General features: G+C 36.8%; 1 protein-coding gene across 2 annotated transcripts in view; it reads left to right on the forward strand.

The window, feature by feature from the left end:
• Window positions 1-26,458, forward strand: part of LOC132910477 (FH1/FH2 domain-containing protein 3) — a 248,971-nt gene that overhangs the window by 49,670 nt on the left and 172,843 nt on the right. For both annotated transcript variants that reach the window (XM_060966223.1, XM_060966218.1), the window contains exon 2: window positions 24,282-24,391. In XM_060966223.1, the coding sequence (XP_060822206.1) occupies window positions 24,282-24,391 (110 nt within the window). The remainder of the gene's footprint in view (window positions 1-24,281; window positions 24,392-26,458) is intronic.

Here is a 26,458-nt window from a genome sequence, read left to right on the forward strand (position 1 = left end):
AACTGCAGGATCGCGCGATGATCCGCGTACACTAGCGTGTGTGCATTGTTCCTGAGAGCCGGGCCAGGGATCAGGAATGAAACGATCAAACGAACGTTGGTTTCCCTTCGATATTCGTACGATAATAATTTCCTCTCGTATCGACGACTGTCGCCATTGTTGATTCTCTGGATCGACTCTGTCGATTCAATGAAATTTCAGTAAAAGCACGCAATTCTTGTTTATCAATATCGCCGATCGTAAGTATTTGGATACGTTACTACGTTAATTTGAATCGAATATTCTGCACTGTTTCTGTTTTTTCATTATTTTATTATAAATTAGTTAACTCACTCGTATCGTATGTGTCTTACATGTAAAGTACTAAATATAGAGTAAAATTTATTAGAGTTTTGCGATAATCGTAACGAGCAAGTGGCCCAATTTGGTCAACCTATTTAGCAAGTAGGCGATTGCAGAACGAGTTAAGCGATCGTTTACAAGCCGAAATCGTTCTGTGAATATGATAACCGAGATTGTTGCCAGGTGACTGAGACGAGATAAAACGCTGATTTTGGTACATTAAGGCGTTCGTTGGGTATACGCGAGCTCTGTGCCAGCAGCTTTCAAATCTGAATAATTTTTTATTTCTTGCTGTATCGGTCGTAAACGGTTTCGTGATATATGTGGCGTTATGATCGTTGGCATATCGTATAAAAGTGTATGTAGCGTCGGTGGTATTTAATTTATCTGTGGCATTTAATCAGTTTACACACGTATATATCTGCGATATAGACGGGTGTAGATTATTTTAGTCATTGACCTTTATGGATACAAGCTGCGATATCTTATGTTGGAACATGTAAGTACCTATGTATCGTGTAAAAGATACGCTATAAATATATTTTCGTTATTAATCGTTTTATCATATAAATATTTAACCACTTTTACCACTAAAAAAACAATTTGTATATAGCTACCAATATTATCCATGTTTTCAATATTCTCTCCGGTTACGGTAAATATTCGTAATTTACTTATGACCACTCGTGTAATACTCTGCTCCACGTTTAATGGAATATTTATGGTATCGTCCGACGATAGTCACTGCAATTGTTACGATACTTATTACGATACGCGATACCGATTTCAATTCGCTGTTCAACGAAGCAAACCGTGATTTACGCGTTGGTGCGTTTCCACCGATATTGAGTCAAACTGTTAATTAAATTATATTTTTACGCGTATTTCGTAGCTTTGTAAAAGGCTTCGCGCTTTGCCTGTATCGGAACGTGCCCCTCTATTCATCGTTAAGTTTCATAATGCTAATTAAACCTAATTAACGGCTGCGTATCGTATTTCTATAACATATTCTAAAGGTGGAAACAGAGTCGGTGAACCATAACGCGGAGGTCTTTCGAAGGAACAGGCATAGGGGAAAGGGAGCTGAAAGGGATTCGTAGGCGAAATGGCAGGTGTTTGGAGATTGTTTTAACCCTTTCATTGCTACAACGATACAGTCACCCATTGCGAAACATTCCCTGTATATATTGTGGGTGACTACAGTTACTCGTTTTAAGCTATAACATTTTACGTATCGCCTTCATAGAGAAAAGAAACAAATTTTATTTTTTATTTTTATAAGTATATAAATATTCTTCTTATACATTCTATGCATTCTGTACACTTTTGTATATTTATATTGTTCACAAGTGCATCCGATTCGATATAAAGTTTGACTAATTCCACAGACTATTTGTCAAGTAATTCGATAAATGTTTCATAAAAATTCTGATATTCGTCGTGTAACTAACACCAGAGCACATTGGAGCGCTTTCGTGCGCCATGGGCCATTGATATCGAATGGCGGAGTTTTAATCACGCGGTATCTCGCGTCCCTTGTAACAGAGACCTTTAAATAAAAAGGAAAACGCTCGAGTTACCCGCGATTTCGTGGGACTAACTTTTGCAATTTAATATTTGTCTTCTACCGTTGCAAGTAGCTCGCCGCTTTTATAATCCCCCGCTAATTACCCCGGGCAAAATAAATCGTGGAAAAAGTTCCCCGTTTTTCCGTCTTACTCGCTGGGATTAAATTAGCATAAAATCTGCCGCGAGAGAAGGCTGCGTTGTTTAATCAGCAAACGGGGAAAATATTTTTCATACCGCGTTTAATAGACACTCGAATGAAATAAGTAACTTCTTCTCCTTCTTCTTCTCCGTCTTCCTCCTGTCGCTTTTTTTTTCTTCTTCTTCTTCAACGATCGGTCACGGTTCGTTCGGAAATCCGAGAATCATTTAACGAGACGTCTTTTATAAGAGACGATAGTTATTTCTGTGAAAATTGTATATGAATAAATTGATATCGAACTTGCCGGGTATAAGAGCGGATAAAGTTCTCGGATATAAGAGTGGTACTCTTGGCTACTATATCAGCGAGAGAGAGAGAGAGAGAGAGTTATAGGAAGGTTTTTGAGAGTTTTAAAAGTCAGAAGGATACGGCGCGGAGGAAATTGATAGATAGTTGAAAAGTAAGATTATCGTACGTGTGTTAGAGAAAGTATACGTTCGATCATAGGAGTCTTTTAGGTGATCGTGTATGCGCATGAGGCGAGAGTTTTCTTAGACGTGAATAGTGATATAATGATCGAGTAGAATGATCAGGAACAGAACTATGAAATCCTTTTATTATGTAACTCGTGGATAGAACTTTACGTTCTTCTAAAAAGTGGTGAGAATATACAAGTGATAAAATCTCTTTGATTTTATATAATAAAATTTTCTTAACGAGATTAATCGTATAGTTGGAAAATAAATAATTACAGAAACGTAGTCTAAATAGACATTTTATATTTTACATTTTGAACTCAAATTATATGCAGATTATTCGTATCAAATGTTTATTAAAATATTTATGCCACATAGTACATCGCATTTATTTAAAATAAATTACTAACACAAAAGATCGTGTTGACATGATATTTTTGGTCTTGGAATTCGGCATTGCTTCTTCAAAATCTAAATTATGCGACAGCTTAAAATCGAAAAGGGAGGGACTCGCGGTATATTAATGATATACGAAGTTTCGTTTATAGGCGATCGTGTAGCTTATTTTTCATCCGCTGTAATGTTCGGTGACGATATTATAAACGCATCGTGAATCGGATGGAGATAGCTATCTGCTCGATGGTTCTTCAGGCGAGAAATTAATTAGAACGTCAAAATTAAATTTCGCCAATCGTTCTTGCGATTCTTTTTTCGCCACTAACTCTATTAGATCGTCGGTTGCTCGAACGTCGAAATTAAACGGCACGTTTGATTAATATTCCATCGACTTTAATTAGGTTCATGGCTGTCATGTGTTTTATGTTATTGTTGAAATATTGCTGAAAATAATGATGCGATGTAAATAACAATTTTCTAATTGCTTTTCGTTTATCAGCTACGTAGCTTGTTACGACTATAGTCTATGGACAACAACGTGATTGTATATTTTGAGTATAGTATACCGATATCTTATTAGACACTTTAGAACTCTAGAATCTTAAATTAGATATTTAAAAATATTTATATTCCGTCCTCTACGTACAAACATTTTCTCTCGTGTATAAGTTAAAATAATAATAAAATGTTATTTGATTAATATCTGTTAAATTGAAATTGGAAACTTGGAATCTGAGAAACAGAATTCGTGTATCTATTAAATAATCGAAGAAAGTGTGTTCGAATTTCCTACTACTAACTTGTCGTAGAAACTATTTAGCAAGATAAGTTAGTTTCCCAATCTCGAGATTTAGAATGAACTAAACTTTTCTTTAAATCTTTCACTTCTTCGACTATGAGCTATCGACTCAGGTTGGCTGGATATTGAACATTATGGATTCTTGAACAGTTTAGCAGTACTTAACATATCTACCAGCGAAGCATAGTTCGTTTAAAAGTTTCTTTTGAAGCGTTTCGGCCACCCAAAGCGTACGCCAGCTGCATAACGCTCGCTCAGAGTTGGGGCGGAATTACGCTTGGTCCGCGTGCTATGTGAACCGACCGAAAGGCGTTTTGTTCTTCTTCTTCGTCGATCGTCAGTCGCCGAGCGTGAAGTTTTCGGATTTCGCCATCGATTATTGTTGAAGACCCTCGTCAAACTTTATAGTTTTACTGTAATGAACTTTACTTTAATAATTTACTTTAATAAAGAAACTTAAAGAAGAAAGAATTTTGAAATCATATACGTGTCTTGTATATTTAGGGTTTATTTATACCTTGAAATAAATATATTCATAAATAGATTATTATTTTATTATTTGGTATATTTATGGTTCGTACAAGAATTACTAGTGAATTCTGCTTTTAAAAGAATAATTTAATATTATATAATTTATGAGTTTCTAATTTTTATTTCTTTTAAGCTACTTAGTTTTTCTATAATAATATTATAAAAGGACGAAGAATTGAAACTTAACGATTTGGAAAATAATTATCTCTTTATCTTTAACATTTCCTGCATTTCCGTCATCAGAAATTATCAGATATTAGTCGATATTAAAATAAGCATTAATAATTACGTTATGCACGATGCCATTCAAGATATAAAGTATACAATATCTTACTCTACTGCTTGCCCGTGTCTCTTTCAGTTCTTCCTTCATATATAACTTCTTTTTAACTTCTTTTTATTCATATTCGAGAAAATAGTCTTTTCCAAGAACAACGAAAGTTATTCGCTTTCAAAGACGAAATCGACGCTTTCGGGTATTATAAAACGAATAAAAGCTCCCTATGAAACATTGGATGATTGTCTACGTCTACGCAGCATGAGGGACCGGTGTTCCGATATTACTCGGTATTCGAGACCGGTCGTCATAATCCGCGCGCATGTTGCGGATCGTGTGTCAGGAAACACAAGACGAGAGTCGATCAGACTTTATAATCCTCGGGCACGGTAGCGAGAGAGGCCGATTTGCAGCGTCGAGAGAGTCCGATTTAACTTTCCTCCGTGCGGAGTACCAAGGGAAAATCGGCGACTTTCTCGCGCAAGAAATCGTATTCAAACGACCGATGACAATAAAATGCCACCGTCAGTAAATCGTGCGTTAAACGATGAACCGACCTTTCTCTAATCGGACATTTCGCCATTATCCACGCCGTGTTCTTTTCGATATGTGGAGAAATCATTGCACCATCATTGAACTCGTTGACGGTATATATATTAAGTTTTTATTCAATTTGTAAGTCTCGTTGGCACTTGAGTGATCAGGTTATAATCGAATATTGAAAATTGTTTTTGAACGTAATAGTGGAATATGTACTTTTACTCGAAATGTAAGACAAATTTAAAAATATTACACATGTTTCTAGCGTTTAATTAGGTTCTAATTAATTAGTATGCGAATCATTTTCCAGGTGATATTCTACCATTCTATCATTTTGATTTTTACCATTTAGGTCGAAATCAAAACTACAAAAATTCTGCTGGCTCATTGGCAAACGGTCCAACTTAAACATGCAGAGTAAAATAATGTTATATAAAGACACATTAAAACCTGTTTGAACCTATGGGATCCAACTATGGGGAATTAATTAATTAATGGGGAAGTAATTCCAACATAGAAATTTTCCAACGATTCCAATCAAAGACTGTAAGATCCTTAATAAATGCAGCTTGGTATGTTACCAACGAAACGATACATCATAACCTTAAGATACCCACAGTAAAAGAAGAAATATCCAAGTTCAGAAACAGACATAATATGAGAGTTAACCACCAAAACCCATTAGTTATCCAATTACTTGACACGACGGGTCAGATCCATAGACTAAAAAGACACTACCTTTAGATTGAAGCATTAGATTCAACTAGAATCAAACATCTATAAACTCTTATAATCCAAGTTACAGTACCACGCCAAATTAATTTACTTATAATTCTCAATGAGAATTGATTGTAAAAGTCTACCAAATAAAAAAGAAAGAAGACCATTTAGGTTCCTCGCCATTTAGAGTGCGTAGATTTTTTTTTTATTTGGTAGACTATTTACAATCAATTCTCATTAAGAATTATAAGTAAATTATTTTGGCGTGGCACTGTATTGATTGTTGAGAATTGATTGTAAAAGCCTACCAAATAAAAAAAAAAGAAGACCATTTAGGTTCCTCGCCATTTAGAGTGCGTCGATTTTTTTTTTTTTTTATTTGGTAGACTATTTACAATCAATTCTCATTAAGAATTATAAGTAAATTATTTTGGCGTGGCACTGTATTGATTGTTGAGAATTGATTGTAAAAGCCTACCAAATAAAAAAAAAAAGAAGACCATTTAGGTTCCTCGCCATTTAGAGTGCGTCGATTTTTTTTTTTTTTTTTATTTGGTAGACTATTTACAATCAATTCTCATTAAGAATTATAAGTAAATTATTTTGGCGTGGCACTGTATTGATTGTTGAGAATTGATTGTAAATAGTCTACCAAATAAAAAAAAAATCTACGCACTCTAAATGGCGAGGAACCTAAATGGTCTTTTTTTTTCTTTTTTATTTGGTAGACTTTTACAATCAATTCTCATTAAGAATTATAAGTAAATTATTTTGGCGTGGTACTGTAACTTGGATTATAAGAGTTTATAGTATGTTTGATTCTAGTTGAATCTAATGCTTCAATCTAAAGGTAGTGTCTTTTTAGTCTACGGATCTGACCCGTCGTGTCAAGTAATTGGGTAACTAATGGGTTTTGGTGGTTAACTGTTATATTATATCTGTTTCTGAACTTGGATATTTCTTCTTTTATTGTATCTTAAGGTCGCGATGTATCGTTTCGTTGGTAACTTACCAAGATGCATCTATTAAGGATTTTAGAGTTTTTAGTTATAGTTGCATTATTTTACTCTGCATGTTTAAGTTGGAGCGTCTGCCAATGAGCCAGTAGAATTTAGAGTGCGTAGATGATAAAACAAAGAAGAAAATGAGATGTCCAATTACAGCGACGTATAACTACGTAACTTGAATTTATCTTTTGACAATGACGATTCTTTCAAATGTAAATCAATTATATAATTTACCTTTAATAAAAATGGAACGCACGTAAAAAGACGAGGATCTCTAAAGGAAGAAATTATTACGTATGGGAGATTGCCAATTCAACTGACGGATTAACTCGTCTTACCCGGGTTCATAGGTTGAAAATAAATTTATCAATTCGTCCTGCGTTTGAAAAAAGGATTACCATTGTTGGGACAAATGCAGTGCGCATCAATTTACTCTCTCCTCGATCCTAACGACGCGACGCCAGGAGTTTCTCCGATTTGAAGAAAGTTTCATGCTTTCGTCGTGTCAACAGTCAAACCATTATTTGTTTGAAAGTTCAAGCGAAATCGCAGAAATGATTGGTATTTTGTAACAATTTTGTAATAGGGTGATCGATCGATCGAAATAGACGCGACACGTTGCGTTATCAGCACACTTCGTTACTTCTTAATAGCTCGTTGATCGAATCACCGATCAAAATTGCTCCTGCGTGGATCAAATTTTTCTTCTTCGTCATAAAATACGATGTAACACGATGATACGATGATATATCGTTAAAACAATTAAGTATTAATAAGTTGTAAGAATCGCGCTTAAAAAATAAAATATATAAAATGTAACTTTTATACTTATATTTTTCGCACGATGGTTGAGGTAGGTTAGGGCACTGATGGTTCCTTTCTTGTCGTTAACATAACATAGAAAATCAGTTTTTACATCAGTTGAATATATAAATTTCGATAATTTCAACCTGAAATGTAATTTCCAATTTTATCGCACTAAATTGCAGGAATACTTTTCAACATTTCCAAGCTTGATATTTCAAGTCGTATGACATAACATCTCATACGACGTTACCTGTGTTGTAATCCGTACCTCGTCCGTAATATTAGACTTTCCTGGATGTATCTACGGTTTTTGTTTTAACGACACGTAAATTCCAAATGCTGCACGAATATGATCGAATATATTTTATACCATTAGGTTCTTAATTCCAATAACTACTAGCTGATTTTCTCCTATTCAATGTACATCAAAGAGGTTCAAAGCAAATCTTACAAAAATTGCATCAATTCGGTATCGATTTGCTACCTCGTTCCTCGCATTACTCTAATTCATTTCCAACCGATTTTTTCACCCTCGAACGCTTACAAAACGATTTATGGAATACAGAATGATATCGAGAACACCTTTTTGCGGTTTCTTTCCTTCACAAATTCCGATTATAATGTATTGTATACGAAGTCGATACGCCCATAATATATCACGAAAAACACGTATCGAACATTATAGAAATTATTTCACGTAGATATATTCGCTTTTAAAGGAATTACATACCTGTGTTCTTTCAAAATAAATGTTTCGAGATAGCAGAAACTTGCATGATGACTTCATACAATCGTCTACATGCAACAGTTGTCGACAAAACAGTGTGCAAGTAGAAAAGAAACGAGCGAAAGGGTGCGTCGAATGGGAATTAATTCGAACCAGGTCACGCTCTAATTTCATATTCAAATCGCCGGTTAAACGAGCCGCGTGGTCTCGGAGATCGTGCCCGATCTCCAACGTCGCGAACTTCGTTTCGCACACCGGTGTATCGCGGCCAACATAATTAAAGTTTCAACGAGCTCGGATGCAACTGGATCGATGGAAAAAAAAGTCCTCGCTCTTGGGACGATCGATTTAATTCGTGGAAACCGCGACGGTCCTTGAACCGTTGGCCGTCGGATGTCTTCGCGGAGAGGCCATCGATCGTCAAGGACACGACTGGTCGAAAAACTTGTCGTTTCGGCAATGCTTGGTTAGTGCGTAGGAATCGTGCCTGCAGTCCCTTAAATCTTTCGACGTTGTGACGCGTCCTGCATACGCGTACCATCGGGCATCGAGCTTAATGCAAAACCTGCATGTTTAGATATCGTGAAATAATAAATAACTTTCTTGCGTTTTATCATGAAATTTATTTCGTTAATTTTATTTAAGATTATTTATATGTATTTGGAAATTATTATATTTAATATATCGCGATATTAACAACGCGACAAATAATCCAATAATCAGAGATACCGTAAACCTGGATTCGTATTCGTCGTTATAATTTCTGCTGTCATAAAAGAATCATATAATCCGGCGTGTATAATAACATATTTCAATCAAACAATCGTAACATTCATTTTTCCTTCATCGCTGTTATTAAATGATGCAATTACTATCGGTATTTGTTTTTCTATCGCGAAAATTATATATATACATATATATAGTTATATAACGCGAACGCAATACATTTGACACGACAAGTCGACTACAAATATATCCAGAAATAATTGAACATTCAAGAAGCTATAAGTCGACATTAGGCAAGAAATGGTGAGATAGATACGGTTCAGAGTTCAGACAGAGAGACACAGGAGAGAGGCTTGTGAACAGAGAGAAAGAGAGAAAGGGCGAGCGAGAAGAGGACGTGGGTGAAGTGGAGCCTCTCGAGATGAGATGCCATGCCTCTCGAGCCTGTGTTCTTTATCGCGCAAGAACCTGTGAAGTAGGAACAAAGGAATATTCCCGTGGTAAGAATCCTCTTCTCTGGTCGAAATACTCGAGCCAAGAGCCGGAGGATGACGGAAACGATGGTAGGGGGTTGGAGAGTGGCTGGCTGGACGTTTCTAGGATATTATTCCTACCAGTTCTCCGTTTCACCCTGTTTCTCGTTCCGCCACTCCGGTTTCGTCTCTCGTTCGTTTCTGTTTGTTGTCCTCCCCGAACCCTCTCACGTCTCACAGCAACGAGAAACCAGAGAAACTGTAACGCTCGTTAAATATTTACGAACGATTTACGAGCCTGGAATTTTGCTTATGATTAATTCAATGGTGACAGATTTCTCTTTTTCTCACTTGGAGAAATTGGTGAGAACAGATGAGAAGGAGAAAGATAGATAGCGTGTCGAACACCGACGCGAGATGATTAATGACTTATGGTAATTTGTACGTTCGATTGTGCAATCCTGATAGAATGTAATCGTATTATTTACGCGATGTTACGTAATGGCAATCGCCGTGCGTTATTGCATGGAAATGCTTGTTCCTCGATCGGACCGTTCAGTCGGCTAGCTTTTATTACCGATCTCAAACGCAGATGTGTGGAGTCTGATTAGAAAAGAATCGTATTGCTCCGTTGATGATTGGGCATTTTTGTTAGTGCGTCATTCGAATCGACGCGTTTTCCAAGTATAATTACTCGGATGATAAATATGGTTTATACGTCGCTTAGCTTACTTTCCATTAATCCTTCGATGATGAATCGTTCGCGAATTGAATGCGGACACGTGTTCTAAACAGCTCCGTTTTTCATACGCATTGTTACAAATTTTATTTGTCTGTATTATATTGCACGGTTATTTCTTTCTGAACTCTACAAGTCGCGTTACCAATACTAGAATTACAATAATAAAATGCCTTCTTTTACAATAATAAAATAAAATAATAAAATACAATAATAAAATTACAATAATAAAATCGCGGTTCTTTAAATCTTCAATTTAGGAACATTGTCTCTTCTGTTTCGTCGATTATTATTTTACAAACGAAGGGAGTCCTTTCTCTTCCATCAAAGTTCTCTTACAAAATTTTTAACAGTAAGTACCTCTTAAATTTTCAGAGAAAGGAATACATACTTTGAGATGGATAAAATTTCACAATTGAACAAAATTTAATTTTTCGTTCGTCGAATATTCCACGTTGCGCGTTATGCTGCGTTCTTTCTTAAAACTTTTTTTAAATTCTTACAAAAGGGAAATATCGAAGTTAAAAGAATCGTATCTTTCCTTCATCGAATATTCAACACTCGTAATACCACGTTTTTCATTCTATTTGGCCGGCCACGTGATATTGGTGCGTCTTCCCCGAAGACGAGCACACGGATGTCTAATTTTATCTCTACTCGAGACACGGCAAAAAGAACACGACCAGAGATGTCAGTGTAATCGGCAATGCTCGAATCGAGTTCCCGGCACCGTTCAATCATTCATGCGGTAAACAGGTTCCATTGAAGTCAAAAGCAAGCGCGCCATTCTCCGTCCACCGGTCGTGCAAAAATCAAGTCGTATTTATGCAAGCCGGTGCGTGCTGCTACCTCTCGAGCAATCGTCCTTCCTGCAGGTGCTACTTCAAGGAGTAAGGACAAGGGACAAGGGAGGAAACGTTGGACTGGTTTCGCATAGAATCGACGAACTTTGTTCCTTCAGCGGAAAAAACTTGTTGGAATGACTAGACTACAGGAAATGTAAATTTAAATTGGGAGTTTTTGCGAAAGACAGCGTTGGAAACTTGAAAAGTATACTTTGGTATAGGGCAAATATTAGATAAATGTAATTGGTATACGAGCACGTTCTTAGATATAACAAATTTTATTAAATCAACGTAAATACGTTATCGAATTAATAATAATATCTTTCCACTCCTTGCACGTTTAATTCACCTTCGATTCATCGTGATAACAAGAAGTTTTATCTTCGAAAAAATCTCTGCTTCATCTGCAAAGTAGCATTGCGATAAAACTGCTTGTAACTTGCAGGGCGACATTCGAAGCGACACAGAAAAAAGGAGCGCTTGAAAAATACTGGTAATTAGCTGAGAGTTTTATCGCGAGGTGAACTGACCGCGGTTGGTTAAACAATAAATTTTGGTAATCGAACTTCATTAAACGTTCTCCGGATCACTTTTTGAACGCGTCGACGAATAAGTTCTCAAGAACAAGTAACTTTCTATCTTCAGAATTGCTCTATCTAAACCCCAAACCATTCGCTATTTCCAACTCTGCAGTAGCCAGCATCTGCAGACGTTTGAAAACAAACTTTTGCCTCGTTCGTTCAAGATCATTTCGTAAGAAGAAATGCAGTTATAACACGGACTCTTCGTACGCTTTTCATCGGATAGGAAATTTTCATTCGAACGCGATCCAGGTCGATCAACTTGGTTTGCTGGGCCGTCCACCACTTCGTCCCACGCAACTCGATGTTTCACGCGTGTTTCCGTATCAGCTACGAACCGATATATAGGGATTCCCGGTTCTCTCGATCAAACTTTATCAAGACATTTTGCGAATGTACAAAGTGATCCACGCAACTGCTCGAAGCTACGTTCTTTTCTCAGTGCAATTTGAAAAATGTCAGAGCAAAAGTTGAATGGTTCCGAGAGTGATACATTTGTAGAACCATCATTGTTTTGTAAAGTATCTCTCTTTCATAAGTATTCTCGTCATTCTACGTAAAAAGGCACTTAAGTAAATGTATTATAAATAGGAAAAAATTATTATATAAATATAGCCCGTTGGAAATTCTATTAAAAGAATTATAAGAAAAAAAAAAAAAAATACGAAATATGAAGGGAATGATGACAGACTTGAGATATCATAGACTAAACGAAGAAATCGTTATGTTTAAGAGATCGATGATCCACGCTGACGAGTTAATTCACCTTCCTCGGTTAACGGGTAAATTAATCTTCAAATAACTTATAAAACTATTCTGATAAAGCCGGACAAACCAGGGACACCCAGTATAACCGAAGATAAAGAAATGAAAAAATGCAGTCACCCAAACGGACGAGCGAACGGATAATTTATGCGGTTTCGCGGTCGCGTGACATTCCCTTTAATTCATCGAAAAATGCTCATAACGACACGCCATTAATTCCAATCCCCGTCATATTATTTACTCGATCCAAGGATGTATCCGTTCGCTCACGGTACACCGGCTTCCAAGCGAATATCCATCGCCGGAAACATCCGTCGTGGTAAACAACGGCCGGAATTATGGCGCGAAAAGCGGCCAGATACGCGTCGATGCTTTACCGCGAAAATTTTGTTCTCTCACTCGTTCGAAACTGGTCAACCGATAAAACAGTGCTGGAGGTATGGACCACAACTGTCTACCCTCTTTGGTCGTAGTACGTATGTATTTTCAACGGAGTTGTAGATACACGAACATATCGCCAAAACAGAATTGCCGTTGGCTGTTTCCACAGTTTTCATTATCTCGTACACGTGTAATAATTCGGACAGCTTCCGTACAAGTTTACACGGACCATGATCGCGTGTAAGTTAAGTTAACGCGCAGTTACGACTAGCGATAGACTCAAGTATGTGCAAGTAAGTTAAAGCGAGAGGCTTCTATTTCGCGTGTATCGAAACGCATGTGTACACGCGTGATTAATAAGCATATCCGTGTTTTAATTTACGCAACCGTGAAATTCATCAGAAATTCTCCGTTACAATGCACAGAATGCACATAATATACAGAAGTATTTAAAGTATTCGCTGATGTATAGCGATATAAAGTATATTTTATTCAGCTATTTATGAGTTTATTTTAAGGTGGTCTGATTAACAATAAAATCATTAGCGACTGCCAAAAGTGCGTAATTAGTGGTTATTACATGTTCATAAGATTAAACGAGTTAATCAGTTACATGGAATCGACTAGGTTTGTCTGTTTAAAAAATCATTATAATGTTCGTTATAATATTCGATATTTAGTGGGTGAAACGAATCTATGTGCGTACATTCTGTATCTCTAGCTATTTATATTCTTAAAAATATAAATTTGCATAAACAGCTACAGTTTACTTAACGTTCGAATTCTGCGAAGAGAATCTTGTGTATCGCATTTGATTCGAATTAATAACTATATATTGAAGTTGATTCTATCGCTAGCCATTACCAGCCGGAACCTTCTTCGGTTCTAATGGGAATGCCCATCCTTTTCGTTTCGCCCAACGGGATCACCTCCTGGCGTGGATGCACCGCCAGTTTTCTTCCCCGTTTCTCGAGCAACTGGACTAATTTATCGCGCGATTAAGCGAGTTCTTTGCTCGTACTTCTCTCCTTCCTCTTCTTCTTAGCGTTCCTTCGTTTCGTCGTCTTTTATCTTCACGCGTTTCTACGTGAATTTGCTGCACGAACTTTTGGGGGTTGAGGCTGATCCTGACTAGAATTTCTTTCGGATTTTATTTGGAACAGGCAGATATTTATTACGGTTCAAGTTAGTTATTAATGCTAGATTTTGATCGTTCTTTGAATTTACACACGTCCGGATAAAATTGCAAGTTGGGAACGATACTCAGTTTTTATTCACGACCTCCATGAAGTTCTGCATTCCGAACATCCTAAAATTTCCTCGACACTTTTTTAAATCCCTTCAACCGCAGGATCGTAAAAGGAAAGTTCATTTACGGGTGATTCGAGCAGATGGTCCCATAATTCGTCGTCGAGCAGTTTTCATAGCGACGTTCGCGTGGTAAGAGGTACCTATTTCTTTGTTTACGAGTCGAAGGGACGGAATAGTTCATTGCTTCGGCAATTGCGTTTGTCGGTTCTCGTCGCAGAAATCGGGAACATCGTCCGTAATCGTCTGTAATAACAGAGAGGACGTCGTCATAGTTAATCGTGGCGATCGATTACTTCCAAGAAGGTGCAATGTAAAGAACAGTTTATCTCGGTATTGCTTATTTCGTTCAATCCTGCTTACTCTTGTAAGGTAACAGAGCAAGGAAATAGTCGTCATGGATCTTAGTTATAGATTGAAATATTATAGTTTACCGTTGCAAATATGTAAGAAACGGTAGAAATGCAAAAATTACAAAAGTAATAGAGCCTTAACCCATTAAGAGGCAACGTTGCGTTAACGCGATATTTCATTTGTCATTTTTTCAATCACTTGGTATTGTATCATCGAATTCTGTTTTTCAAGCGACTACGAGAAGAAATTTGGCAGTTTTGAAAATTTTAAGAAATCCAACTATTTCTAACATTATGATAAACTGTTCTTAATAAGTTAATATATCACAGTATATCGTTTAGAAAATATTCGTGACGTCCAAAGGTTCTAGAGCCATTGTGAATAACCGAGGTGTCCAAAAATTCCATAGGTATTTATAGTATTCAGCAACCATTGAAGCTCTACCTCGAGGAAGATCGACATAAAGAACCTCTGTGACTCTGAGATTTTAGCATGTCGGTATTGATGTATTATATATATTTACCAAATGTCCAGCTGGTCAAATTGTAAAGTACAAATTAAATAATAATAAAATAAAAATATATTATATATGGGAGACTCTGGTATCTAGCATAGTTTGGTATCATAGTAACACGTATAATTATACTCTGCTCGAGAAATTAATCGTTTTGCAGATTATGTATAGCCTCGTGATTTTATGTAACAAATGTTTTTCCTAGGTTATTGATACTGGTTTTTCTCGTATCGATATTTTTTTTATTATTATTTAATTTATACTTTACGATTTGTCCAACTAGACATTTGGTTAATTTTTCTAACTTAATTGCTAAATAACACGTGGATGGCTACCCCCAGCGGGATACCATCTTCGAGTTTGACTATTTTATTTCTTTAGTGAGTTCAGTGGGTGCTTTCTTTCTGTAAGAGACGTTATTAATATATCGACATTACTCGTTATTGGCTATTTCATTGTTTCTCTCCCTTTTGTATTCTGTATGCTTGATCTTTCGAGAACTTTTACTACGGTTAGTGGTTCGGGTACTTTCTCTTTTACGTTCCTGTGACAACGATACGATGTCTTCCTTTACCGTTCCTCGTGATTGAAGAGGAACGCATTCCCGTGCCCACGTGTCGCCCACGTCGCCATTGAAGCGTGCTAGGCTCGAACGCTCGCAAGCTGTTCTAGGAATCATTCGCTTATTGGCGATCGTTTCAAATTCAAATCAGTTGCCGTCTGTTTTCCGCGTGGTGACGATTATTAATTACCGACACGACGGCTAGGTTTCAAGCTATTTTTACGCTGCGTTACTCATTTCATCAAAGAAATGATACAGTGTGAATACATTAAGGCTATGAAGGTTTCTATGTTAAATGTAAAATACGGATGTAATATTCAGTGGCTGTGAAACGAACAGGTGTTCGTGAGCCATTTGACTCGAACGACTATTTTGTGCTTTAATCGTTTAAATACGATAACGGAGCATTATACATTAGAAAGTTGTGCAAAGGAAATTTGTTGAAAAAAGATGATCGTTATAGGTGAAAGATCGATTCATGATTCTATTTTGCTACGTTTTCTTACGTTTATTTGCTACTTACAGCTGCTTGTTGCAAATTTTACGTGAAATTACGGATATTAAGCACGACCATGTACCACTACATTTAATTTATCAATGATTTTGTTGAATCGCTATTCAACGAGCTTCATTAAAATTTAATTGAAATTCAGCGGAAGCTCGGTGAATGGTTTCCAGTCGATGTAATCTTGCTGTAAAAGTTACTTCATCATAATCGAATCGTAATTCGATCAATTATAACTGGGACTAATTGCTGACAAAATCTGACGAAGTTATTGGCGGTAGTGCGTCGTTGAACAATGGTGGCTGGAAATCGATATTCTCCTATTTCCATGTGTAATTGCTCTACTTCGAATCAACTGTGTGTTACGTAAATCCGTTCATCGAGTTTACGTCAGAAAGGGCTTTTAATAATTAGGCCAGATCGCGACAGTGTTTGATAAACGACAGATTTCTGGCGTAACGACTCAGAACGGTATCGCGAGAATATAATCGATCGAGGTTGATGTTACGACGATCGTTAAATGGAATAAGAGGCGTCGTTTCAGACTAAAGCTCGCAAATTGATTTTCTGCCTTTACTCTTGGCTGTTAGTATGAAACATCGAATATTTAAATATAACGATAGAGAGAGTAATGGCTCGCTAATTTTATACTTCGTAATACAACGTTATAGAATGTTGTAACACGATACTATAAATGCATACTTCGAAATATTTCAATTATCTGTTTAATTAATTTCAACAATTTCAATCAAAATTTGGAACACTTTACTGGACAAAGTAAACATTCTAAATTTGAGATTATTCTTTCCAGACTGTTACGATTATTCGTATATCGTATTACAGATACAACAAATATTAGTAACATTGATTAAATAGAACGATAAACTTTATTACCCGGAACATTGATACGTGTGACACGCCATAATGAAAGCAAAGTAGCATTTTCTATTTCGCCACAAATCTTTACCGACTTTATAGCCTTCAATAGATAAGATTATTTTCAATATTTAAACTTAGTTATCCGATCTCTGCTATCGATTTATCTATCGACAGGATAATTGTATGAATGGCCCGTAACGCGTTATTCCATCGTGTGTACAGTTTCGCAGCAGGTGATGGCGAACAAAAAGAAGCGAATCGTGAAAGTTTCACATAGTCAAACAGAACGGCTCGGCTATCTCGGTTAATTGTCTCGGAAAGCTTTCGTTTATCTTGTCTCAAGGGACTTCCGTCAAATCGCAGGACGTCCGTGAATTTTCATTATGTTTAGCGATATACGGTTCTGCATAAGCTCGCGTGGGTTCTCGGAAACGTTTCGTTATTTCGGTCTCGTGGGAACGAGTCATGCGACCCTGAATTTACATAATGGAATTGTAACGTTTTCGTAACGAATTTAATAGCTCTTTAATTGTGATTAACTTTGTTGCAATGATTATATTCCAGTTAATTTAATAATCTAGGCTTTGTTTTGAAATTATTCGTTAATAATATACGAAGATCATAGAGAAAGAGAGAGAGAGAGAAAACGATTGATAATGATTGGTAATGAGTCACATTTTTTATGTTTCATAAAAAAAGCAATTTTACAATTCAATATATTCTCAGATAATAGTTGTTAATCGTTTACTATAAATTTGGTATTAAGCAAGGCTACCAAAAACCTTTCTTCTGGAAAAGTAACAGGGACAAGTAAATTAATCGCATGAAACTTATTTTTCACACGTTCTACTCGAGCGAAATTTTTTTATTCCATAATCAAATACAGAAATTTTGAAACAGCTTCGTTTAACCTCTCGCAATATCATTTTTGTGTTGTTATTGTTCCGCATATTTCGTGCACGAAAAGCATCGATTATACGGATGAAAAGTGACATTGGGGCAGGATATTTGCCAGTTGCTCAAACGAGTTTCTGCAGACAACGCGCTCCCTGAAGAATAGGAAATAGAATCGCGCGAAGCATACGTCAGTCAGGGAAAATCGTAGCAACGTCCAAAATGGAGGTTCAGACCCTGGTCAGTTTGCCGCATCATCGAGTCGACGCTCAACGGTTCACGCTTCCTGGAGTCGACATGCGTTACGTCAACACGTGTTGCTTGACCGCTGGGAGCTTCAAGGGTTAATTATTTCGTCGCTTATGTGGATTGTATCGTACGCGGAGGGAAAGGTAATTTTAGGGAAGAAAAGGGAAAGAAAATTGATATAAATTATGTACGAATGATTATTGCATTGTACGATCAAATAAGTGGCTCAAAAAGGTAATTAATTTACCAATTGTCCAGCTGGACAAATTGTGAAGTACGAATTAGATAATAAAAAAAAAAGGTAGTTAGTTTATATTCGAGGTTTTGATGGAAATGAATTGGAATTATATGTTCGATACACAACATGCGTAATATGTTGATAAAAGACAACATTTCGCGAGTTGATGTAGCTCTTGGGAATCTTAGAGCACAATTTTCTAACACAATTTATTAAAAACTTTTCAGCGTTTAGATTTCTATAAAATTCGTGCTTCAAATATTTTTTGAAAGTTTGCAACGTTTTCACGGATCAGAGTTCGAATTTTCATATGTACATCCAAAATGCAAAGATAGAGTCGTAAAAGAAATGAAAGAAAATATCTTTGAGTCATCAGGTTATTGAAGATTTCGATCTTTCTCGGATTCGTTAATTGCATTTCTAATTTGTAGTAATCTGTTTCGAATTTTAATCGTTAGAAATTCCAGAGTCAAGTGATTGGTCTTTATCCCTGCGTAACTCACATTCCAACGCGGCTCTATCGCGTTAACTTGTAATGGAGATAGCGCGGTTGTGTCATCGTGTGCTACATTACAGTATCGGAAGAAGCCTTACAACTTTCGCCATCGATATCGACATACGACTTAGTTAATATAGAACGGTGGACGTGTAAATCCTATACTATACGAGTAACCATATTCTTACATAAAACTGACGATATAATTCCACGAAGCTAAATTAAATTACGAATCAGCTGTGGATTTAAAACGAAATAAATTCAATAGAAATTCGAATTGGACGTCGTTTTCTTCGACCGATTAATCTTTCGACTAATTCTTAATTAAAACTAATTGTCAAATATATAAGAATTTCCACGTTGCCCAAATATTTTGTTTTATTTTTTGGTAGTTTATTACATCTTTTTATGTATCGGTAAATCGTTCTACTCGATACAGAATATTATCAATTATTTTTTTTTTTTATCATTATTATTACTTAATTTGTACTTTACAATTTGTCCAGCTGGACATTCGGTAAATTTTTCTAGCTTAATTGTTAAATAACACGCGGATGGCTACACCCAGCGGGATACGATCTTCGAGTAATCTATCAATTATAACAGCGAATCTAAAAATCCTGAAGGAAGTTTAGTCGCGTTAGAACGATATTCTCGCGTGGCAGCTATGATTGTAGTTGATCTTTTGATAGAAAACAGACGTTCCGTGTCGCTGCGAAAGAAGCAGTCTCGAGGCTGCCTCCACTTGAAACGCGTCGACGGCGACGCATCCGTGAAAAGTTTCTTCAGCGTGGATTTGCGAGGACGTGTGGCAACATTGAACTGTCCGTAGGGAAGACATACGAGACCCGTGAGACTTTAAGTGGCTAATTAAACAACTTTCCCATGATGCGTAGATCGGATAGGAAACTATCAGAGCGTGGTAAAACTGGATTAATGTTATGATTAATTAGATTCCTGATCTCTCGAAGGATTGACGTGTACCTACGAGGGTACTGTTTTCACTTTGCCATTTGATGTCGGCAATGTATCGATCATACAACGCGCTGGATCTTCTTTGACCAGATTTTCTCGTAGAACAGCGATCGAATGTTAGTGCAACTGTTTATGTAACCTCGAAGTCGACGTGCTTGGTAACTCGTCTTATAAAAGTGTTTATCTCACAAAGAGATTCATCTTCTTACAAAGATTTTTTCCTATTGAAAATATTATTTTGAATCGTTATCTTGGATGGATGGGTTATCATCTATAATGTATTATTATTCTCTATTCGTATTTATAATGATTTTTCATATGGAACACGTAGAAAATTGTTGAAGGTTGTTAAAGATGAAAGATAAATTTATTAGAGATACTGAGCGTTCCTTATTTGCTTTAATGCAGCGCAATGTTCATTTTCTTGAAACATAAGAGAAACAGCGACGAAAGAGAAGGACACAGCCAACAAGTAATTTCCTTGTCGAAGCAAGATACTGTTGGCCGTTTTAAATCCATTAATTTACAGACTTCCAATTAATTAAGCATTTCATAGTCGAGTAATTACGTTTAATCGGTATTAATCTCAAATTGCTAGTTTTGTAAACATTCTGAGCATATTTACTCGGCCCTCGCCTATTCCATTTTTCTTTTAACTCATTCAACAGTTTGTATAAATATATATATACTTTGTTCATATACAGAGTATAACAAATCTTTGTTTCTTTAGTTGTATTCGTGAAAATCTAAATTCGCATTGACATCCGCAATCTACTTATAATCTAATATTACAATTCATCGTCCTTTCTCTAAATCGATTACATCCGATCACTTAAATCCATCTCACGTTTCCTATCCACCATACAACTTCCTTTTCCCATCAACTCAAATTTTTACCATCGTTTCCTTTCTCCTTCAGCCCGTTAACATTCTTACGCAAGCGACGCAAGTTCAGCGAGCAGAAACAAGCGGAGTGCCATTGTCCAAGATGACGATGCAGTCGTCGCTTCCGGTTGACCAATTTCGTTGTGGGCTTGAAGGCCAGAGATCGTACAGAACGCAGCCTCCCGTCACGTGAATTACGTAAGGCAATTCGCTTTCCACCGAATGCGGGACGCCTAGAAACCGGAGAAATGCAGCGCGTGCTCGAACGAGCCTCTGCATTATAACCGGCGCTCCGTTGCCGGCAGACTATTTTGAAGCTGTGATTTTTAGAAATATGGGTCAGCCGCGTGCTTCCTGTCCCCGCTTCGCGCACGCCGTGTACACGCACAATTTCGTTCTCTCGTTTTGTTTCGAACTCTCGCTCGTTTCGCTTCGATTTTCTCCTATTTTCGTTCCCCTCGTTCTTCCACTTAGCGAGAACGCAGGTCTGAAAATTCATCGTCAAGGCGATTCTTATTTGTTTTCCGCCTTCAAAGTTCCGTTTTTAACGTAATCGCTTTTCGTTGTATATTTTCTTTTTCTGGTCGATATCCGTGTTACGAATTTCATTGTTTATTAATCGGTACATTCATTCCTTATAGAAAAATGTTCATGAAACTCGAAAAAGTCAAGCTTAAGCCTACATGATTCCAAATCTTTAAGCCTCTACATTCGAAATAAATTTAAAGTAACAAAAGCTCGTCTTAAAGTAACAATAAAAAAATCCTCGTATTATCGATTAGAAACTCAAGTTAATCAGCATCATTCAATTATTCGTTTAAAGAAGCAACATGAAAAGGAATCGATTCACGCACAAGCGAACGCCAACTTATTTTGTCATTAGTATAAAATCACTTTCTTCCTTTTACGCTAGTCATTCCGAGGCATCCTGTACATTAGAGATCGAGAAGAAAATCTCATTTCAGTCTGATCAATCGTCTCTGAGCTACAGAAAAACCAAAGTGCCACTGAACGTTAATTAGTAGCGCTTAAACGATGGTTCGACGAGACATCGTTGAAAAGAACGCGTTACAGTCGCCACGGAAGCGGACAACAACTTTTCCAGCGACAACGATCACAAATATGGCGACCTAGGTAGCTCGACTATTTTTAAAGCGACATTTAGCTTTCGCCTATGGCTTCCCAACTGGCTGCACATTATTTTTCTCTCTCGTCTCCTTGTTTTCGGCTTATCCTCTGTTACTTTCTCCTCTGCACCCTCCATGTTCCCCCCTTCAACCGTCCTACCTTTTTTCTTCTCTCGCTGCTACGCGTCTGTTTCTATTCTCCCGCATTTCCCGTAATATCTTTCCGTTCGTATCCTCGTGGTGTTATTTCTTCTAGGCTGGCAACATGCCGTGGAAACAGATGGATCTTAATCTTGCAAAGCGGCGATGTCTCGAAGAAAGAATCTACGACGTAGAGAAGAAAGGCTTCATTTCAGTCAGGATTATTTACCTTGCAGGATTTATCGTCTGACGATTTGGTAGTTGAAATCGAGCGACAGTGTCGAGCCGCGATTCGATGGAAGATTTTTCGTGGCGGTTCTCAAATGCAGCGATTGATTCGTTTATATAAAGAAAAAAAAAAAAAAAAAAATAATACCAGTTTTCTTACATTTTTTGTTTATAAATGTTTATCGATGACCAATGTTCAGTTATGCACGTAATTATCGTTCTAGAATATTTTTTACGAATTGAAAGACTTGACTCGGAGCATCTAATCACGTATTTTATTTCAAACCGCAAATATATCGATACTCAATTAGACTACATGAATTTCTTTTGTCTGTGTCTCATTTTTTAATATACAACTATACGTGTCTGTTCTCTTTTCGTATTTCTGTACACGTTAAAATATTATATCTCCTTTGATCTACGACACAATTACAGTTAAAATTAGCATAATCACTTTAAACGTTCCAAACGCGTCACCACACGTAGAATTCCCTGTTTTCAACTTTAATTTAATCTTCGTTTATTTGATCGTTAAAAACTAAATAGACAGGCGAACAAGGAAATAGAAAATATTTCAAGCAGCAAAACTTTAATCCTACTTCGTGATTTACGTAGATACTTCCACTTAATCAAACGTCCAGAACGATTTAATGAAGTGGTATCCGTGGTCATTATTAGTCCCGGTATTTTTAATATAATTAAATTATATCTATAACTCACGAGTTTATGGCGTTTCTATTTTCGAGACAGCACGATGATGTAACCGGTGATTTAATACGCCGTGTGTCCAGCGAAACGGGACCACCTGATGCCAGATGAAGAGATTATCATGTTGCATAGACGGACACGGAGTGCGTGGACCAAATGATCCGCAGATAAATTTAGCAGATTAGCCGCATTAGCCCGGATTGTTGAACCGTAAGGCGCCCATTCGTTCGTTGAACTCATTCCTTGGATGCTACCAAGAAGCTGGATGATGAGAAAATTCCAGATTCTTCGCTTTAGTAACCCAGTAAGGGTTAACGAGACATTGCATTCGCAATTTTCTCATTTTTCCACTCGATTTATATTGTTGAGATATCTAAATTTTCGCAAAAAATTGCCAACCTCCCAGCTGTTACAATTTCTTCCACGATGATCGTACAGTAATCGTACGCACAGAGATGATCGTACACTAGACGGAGCGAGAAAAATAAGTTGGAGATTTTCTAACAAAAATCTTAGAATATCAGACACTTCTACGTAGCTTAATACATTTTTTCACGATTTAAATTCGAGGATCGCATGATTCGTATGAATTTAAAGACCGAAATTCCATTTCTTCGGTCGTAGTCGTTAAAATACAAATCTGCATAAATATCCTCAGTCCATTGATCAAATGCAAAATTACGTTACGCTATCGTGGCCTATATCGCGCAGCAATAAACCGTAGACGAATAGTTTTTCGTAGCGGAGTTAAATTTCTGTGGCCGCAAAGTGGCAGCAGTTTAAAATTAGGCGACGAGTACGGGAGCTGTTCCCGCCCCTGGATCGCGAAACATAAAGGCTGCCTCTTTGCTCCAGGCTACTCTTGCAACGACACGTTATTTTGGAAGCGGCAACTGTTGCGAGGAAATTGACCGATGCTTAACTGCTTATCATTTCCGACAGCTGGGTAGCTTCTAATTTGATGCCACGTCGTAAGTTGTAATGTGGCTAACGTGACATAACGCTGACACGTTGGCTGCTTGTCATGTATCAAGTCGAATTTTGATGTCCTTATTTCCATACGTGCTACGGTAGATAGCCAAGTAATTGAAAAAAAATCTGCTGTTTATATAGATGAAATTTTGTTCGAATGTTAGAATTGTAACAAATACGTGACGATGCGTGTTAGTAAATTTTTGAAGCAGTTTACTACTACTAAAGGTTATAAATATAAGTTTGGAAGCTAGTGATAAGTTATATTGTACAATTGGTAGCGTGCATCGTCTCGAGGTGTGCAGTGTAGAAATTGTAAAGAATTCCGTGATTAGTAACACTTTATAACTACAACGATCATCGAATTCATCGATTTAACGATTTCTTTTGTTTATTTGTCGTACAGCTTGATGATACGGCGCTCCAGCTGTATAAAGATGGCGATTATGGCGCTTATTTGGACCTCGAAGCCTCCATCAGCGAGCAACAGGAAGAATTCGAAGGTTTCCAGACCAAGTAAGTCTTCTCGTCATTTGACATCCTTAATAACAAGCATCATGCTTCTATTACTTTAATTACCTACTCCACCCTTTACAATTTTTCTGTAGAATCAGTTGGATAGGGATTTTAATGTAAATTACAATTAAAATTAATACGGATAAGATAGACAAATATTTAGAACATTATTTTAATTTTATAAGTATACGAAGATTATCACCTCATATCGTATCATATTTCAAAACAATACATAGATGCTGGGACGTAACGTGTTTTATGATTAATCATGAGTAATTAAAGGAACTCTGTCGGAGACAAATATTTTGTCGAGCTTGCAAGATGCATAGAGAACTTGGAGCCCCATCTCTGGTACCTTTGATCCCATGGGATTCGATGTGCTTTACCTACCTCGTGTTGGGACAACTGAATTATACAGCAACTGTTCCTAAGATATATGAACAAACTTTGCAGGCATGTTTTTAGTAAGCGTAAGGACGAAAAGATATCGCGTAAATGTAGTAGAGTTAAGGTCTTTTAACGGTGCATATTGAGCTGAATAAACTTTCCCTCCGATATAAACCGAGGAATGCGTATTTAAGGGATCTATTTAAATTGCAAAGTTCCATTGTCTGAAATGATTTGGAATACAATACTCGTAGTTATGTATTGTTTGAAATAACCAATCTTTCCACTTTCTACATAAGGGACAATCCAAATATGCCAAATATTTGAACGACCTTTTTATGGGAATAATATAGCTTTTCTTTATTTCATACTTAAATCAAATACGTTAATTAAATTTTTATATTGGAGCATCGTTAATTTGAAACGAAAGATGGGCGTACGAGTTCACGAGAAAGGATTTGCAAGACAATGCAATAAGGAAAAGCTCGTTGTCAGGAGCCGTATTATATCAAATTAAATCAACAGCACTAAAGCGGTATGACGAATCGTGTAGATAGGGAACCGTGAGAGATTGATGACACTGATCTCGAGCTAGGCTATTGACGTACTACTGTGAATTGGAAAGAACGCCATTGAGGAAAAAGCGGGTTTCATTGCCGGCTATTTTGACTTGTTTTCGTCGACACATATTTCATTCAGTCGAACTTAATACGTTCTTTACTCTTGCTTGAGACATTTCTTCGCCTTTCTCCTTTTCTTTCTTTCTTGTGTCAATCATTAACAGTAACGCGATTGCCAGCAAGAAACCTAGATTTCAAGTTAAGTTCGTAATTACTTGAGAAAAAATAAATCTGATACAACAACTTGCCAGCGTAATTAATTTGGACTAATTGTTTGCCAAAAGAGACGTTTAACAGCTTGATGAAAGTAATTTCGATCCCATCAATAATTGATATATATTATTAGATCGCGAACGTTTTTACATTTACGGGAGATTTAAACATATAATATACAAATACGTTGATTAATATACAAACAGAAGTTAACTATGTTCATAAAAATATGAAACTACATCAACATAATCTACATGCTGCGGTATATTGTAACCAGAAAATTGATTAAAATTCAATTGAAATAATTCAGATGTAGCGGAGGTAGAAGAAAGATTAACATAATTTCAATTAAATCACTCTAAAGGAGGATGAAGTTTACTATTCAGACATCTCGAGCCTGTATCTTCCTATTTAACCATGTACAATTAAACTAGTCACGCTCTCCATTTCTTACCAGCTCTCTCGTAAAATTAAAACTATAATCTGCTTGGTATTTTCAATTTCCTATATTAATTATCTCTCTCACTGTATATTTCACAATCAGCCGTCATCCGTTGCTTCGATAGTTGACGACGAAGCGTAATTAGGTCGCAGCATGATATTATCCATCTTCGCGTTTCTCCTTTTCGCAGAGAATTAATTCAGAACTTTTTGTTCCTACATCCAGTAGCGGAATACATACCTTTTCTTTTTCTTCTTCTTTTTTTTTTTTTTTTCATCTTTTCTAAGCAAGATTTCGACGCAGACACACACGGAGGTCGGAAATTGCGCGTAGAAGCGAGTCAGGGAAAACCAGGGAAAACGTAGATAAACATCTAAGATTAATTAAGACCGGCTCGAGAGAAAT

This window comes from Bombus pascuorum, chromosome 1 (genome assembly GCF_905332965.1).
Source record: "Bombus pascuorum chromosome 1, iyBomPasc1.1, whole genome shotgun sequence".
NCBI lineage: Eukaryota > Metazoa > Arthropoda > Insecta > Hymenoptera > Apidae > Bombus > Bombus pascuorum.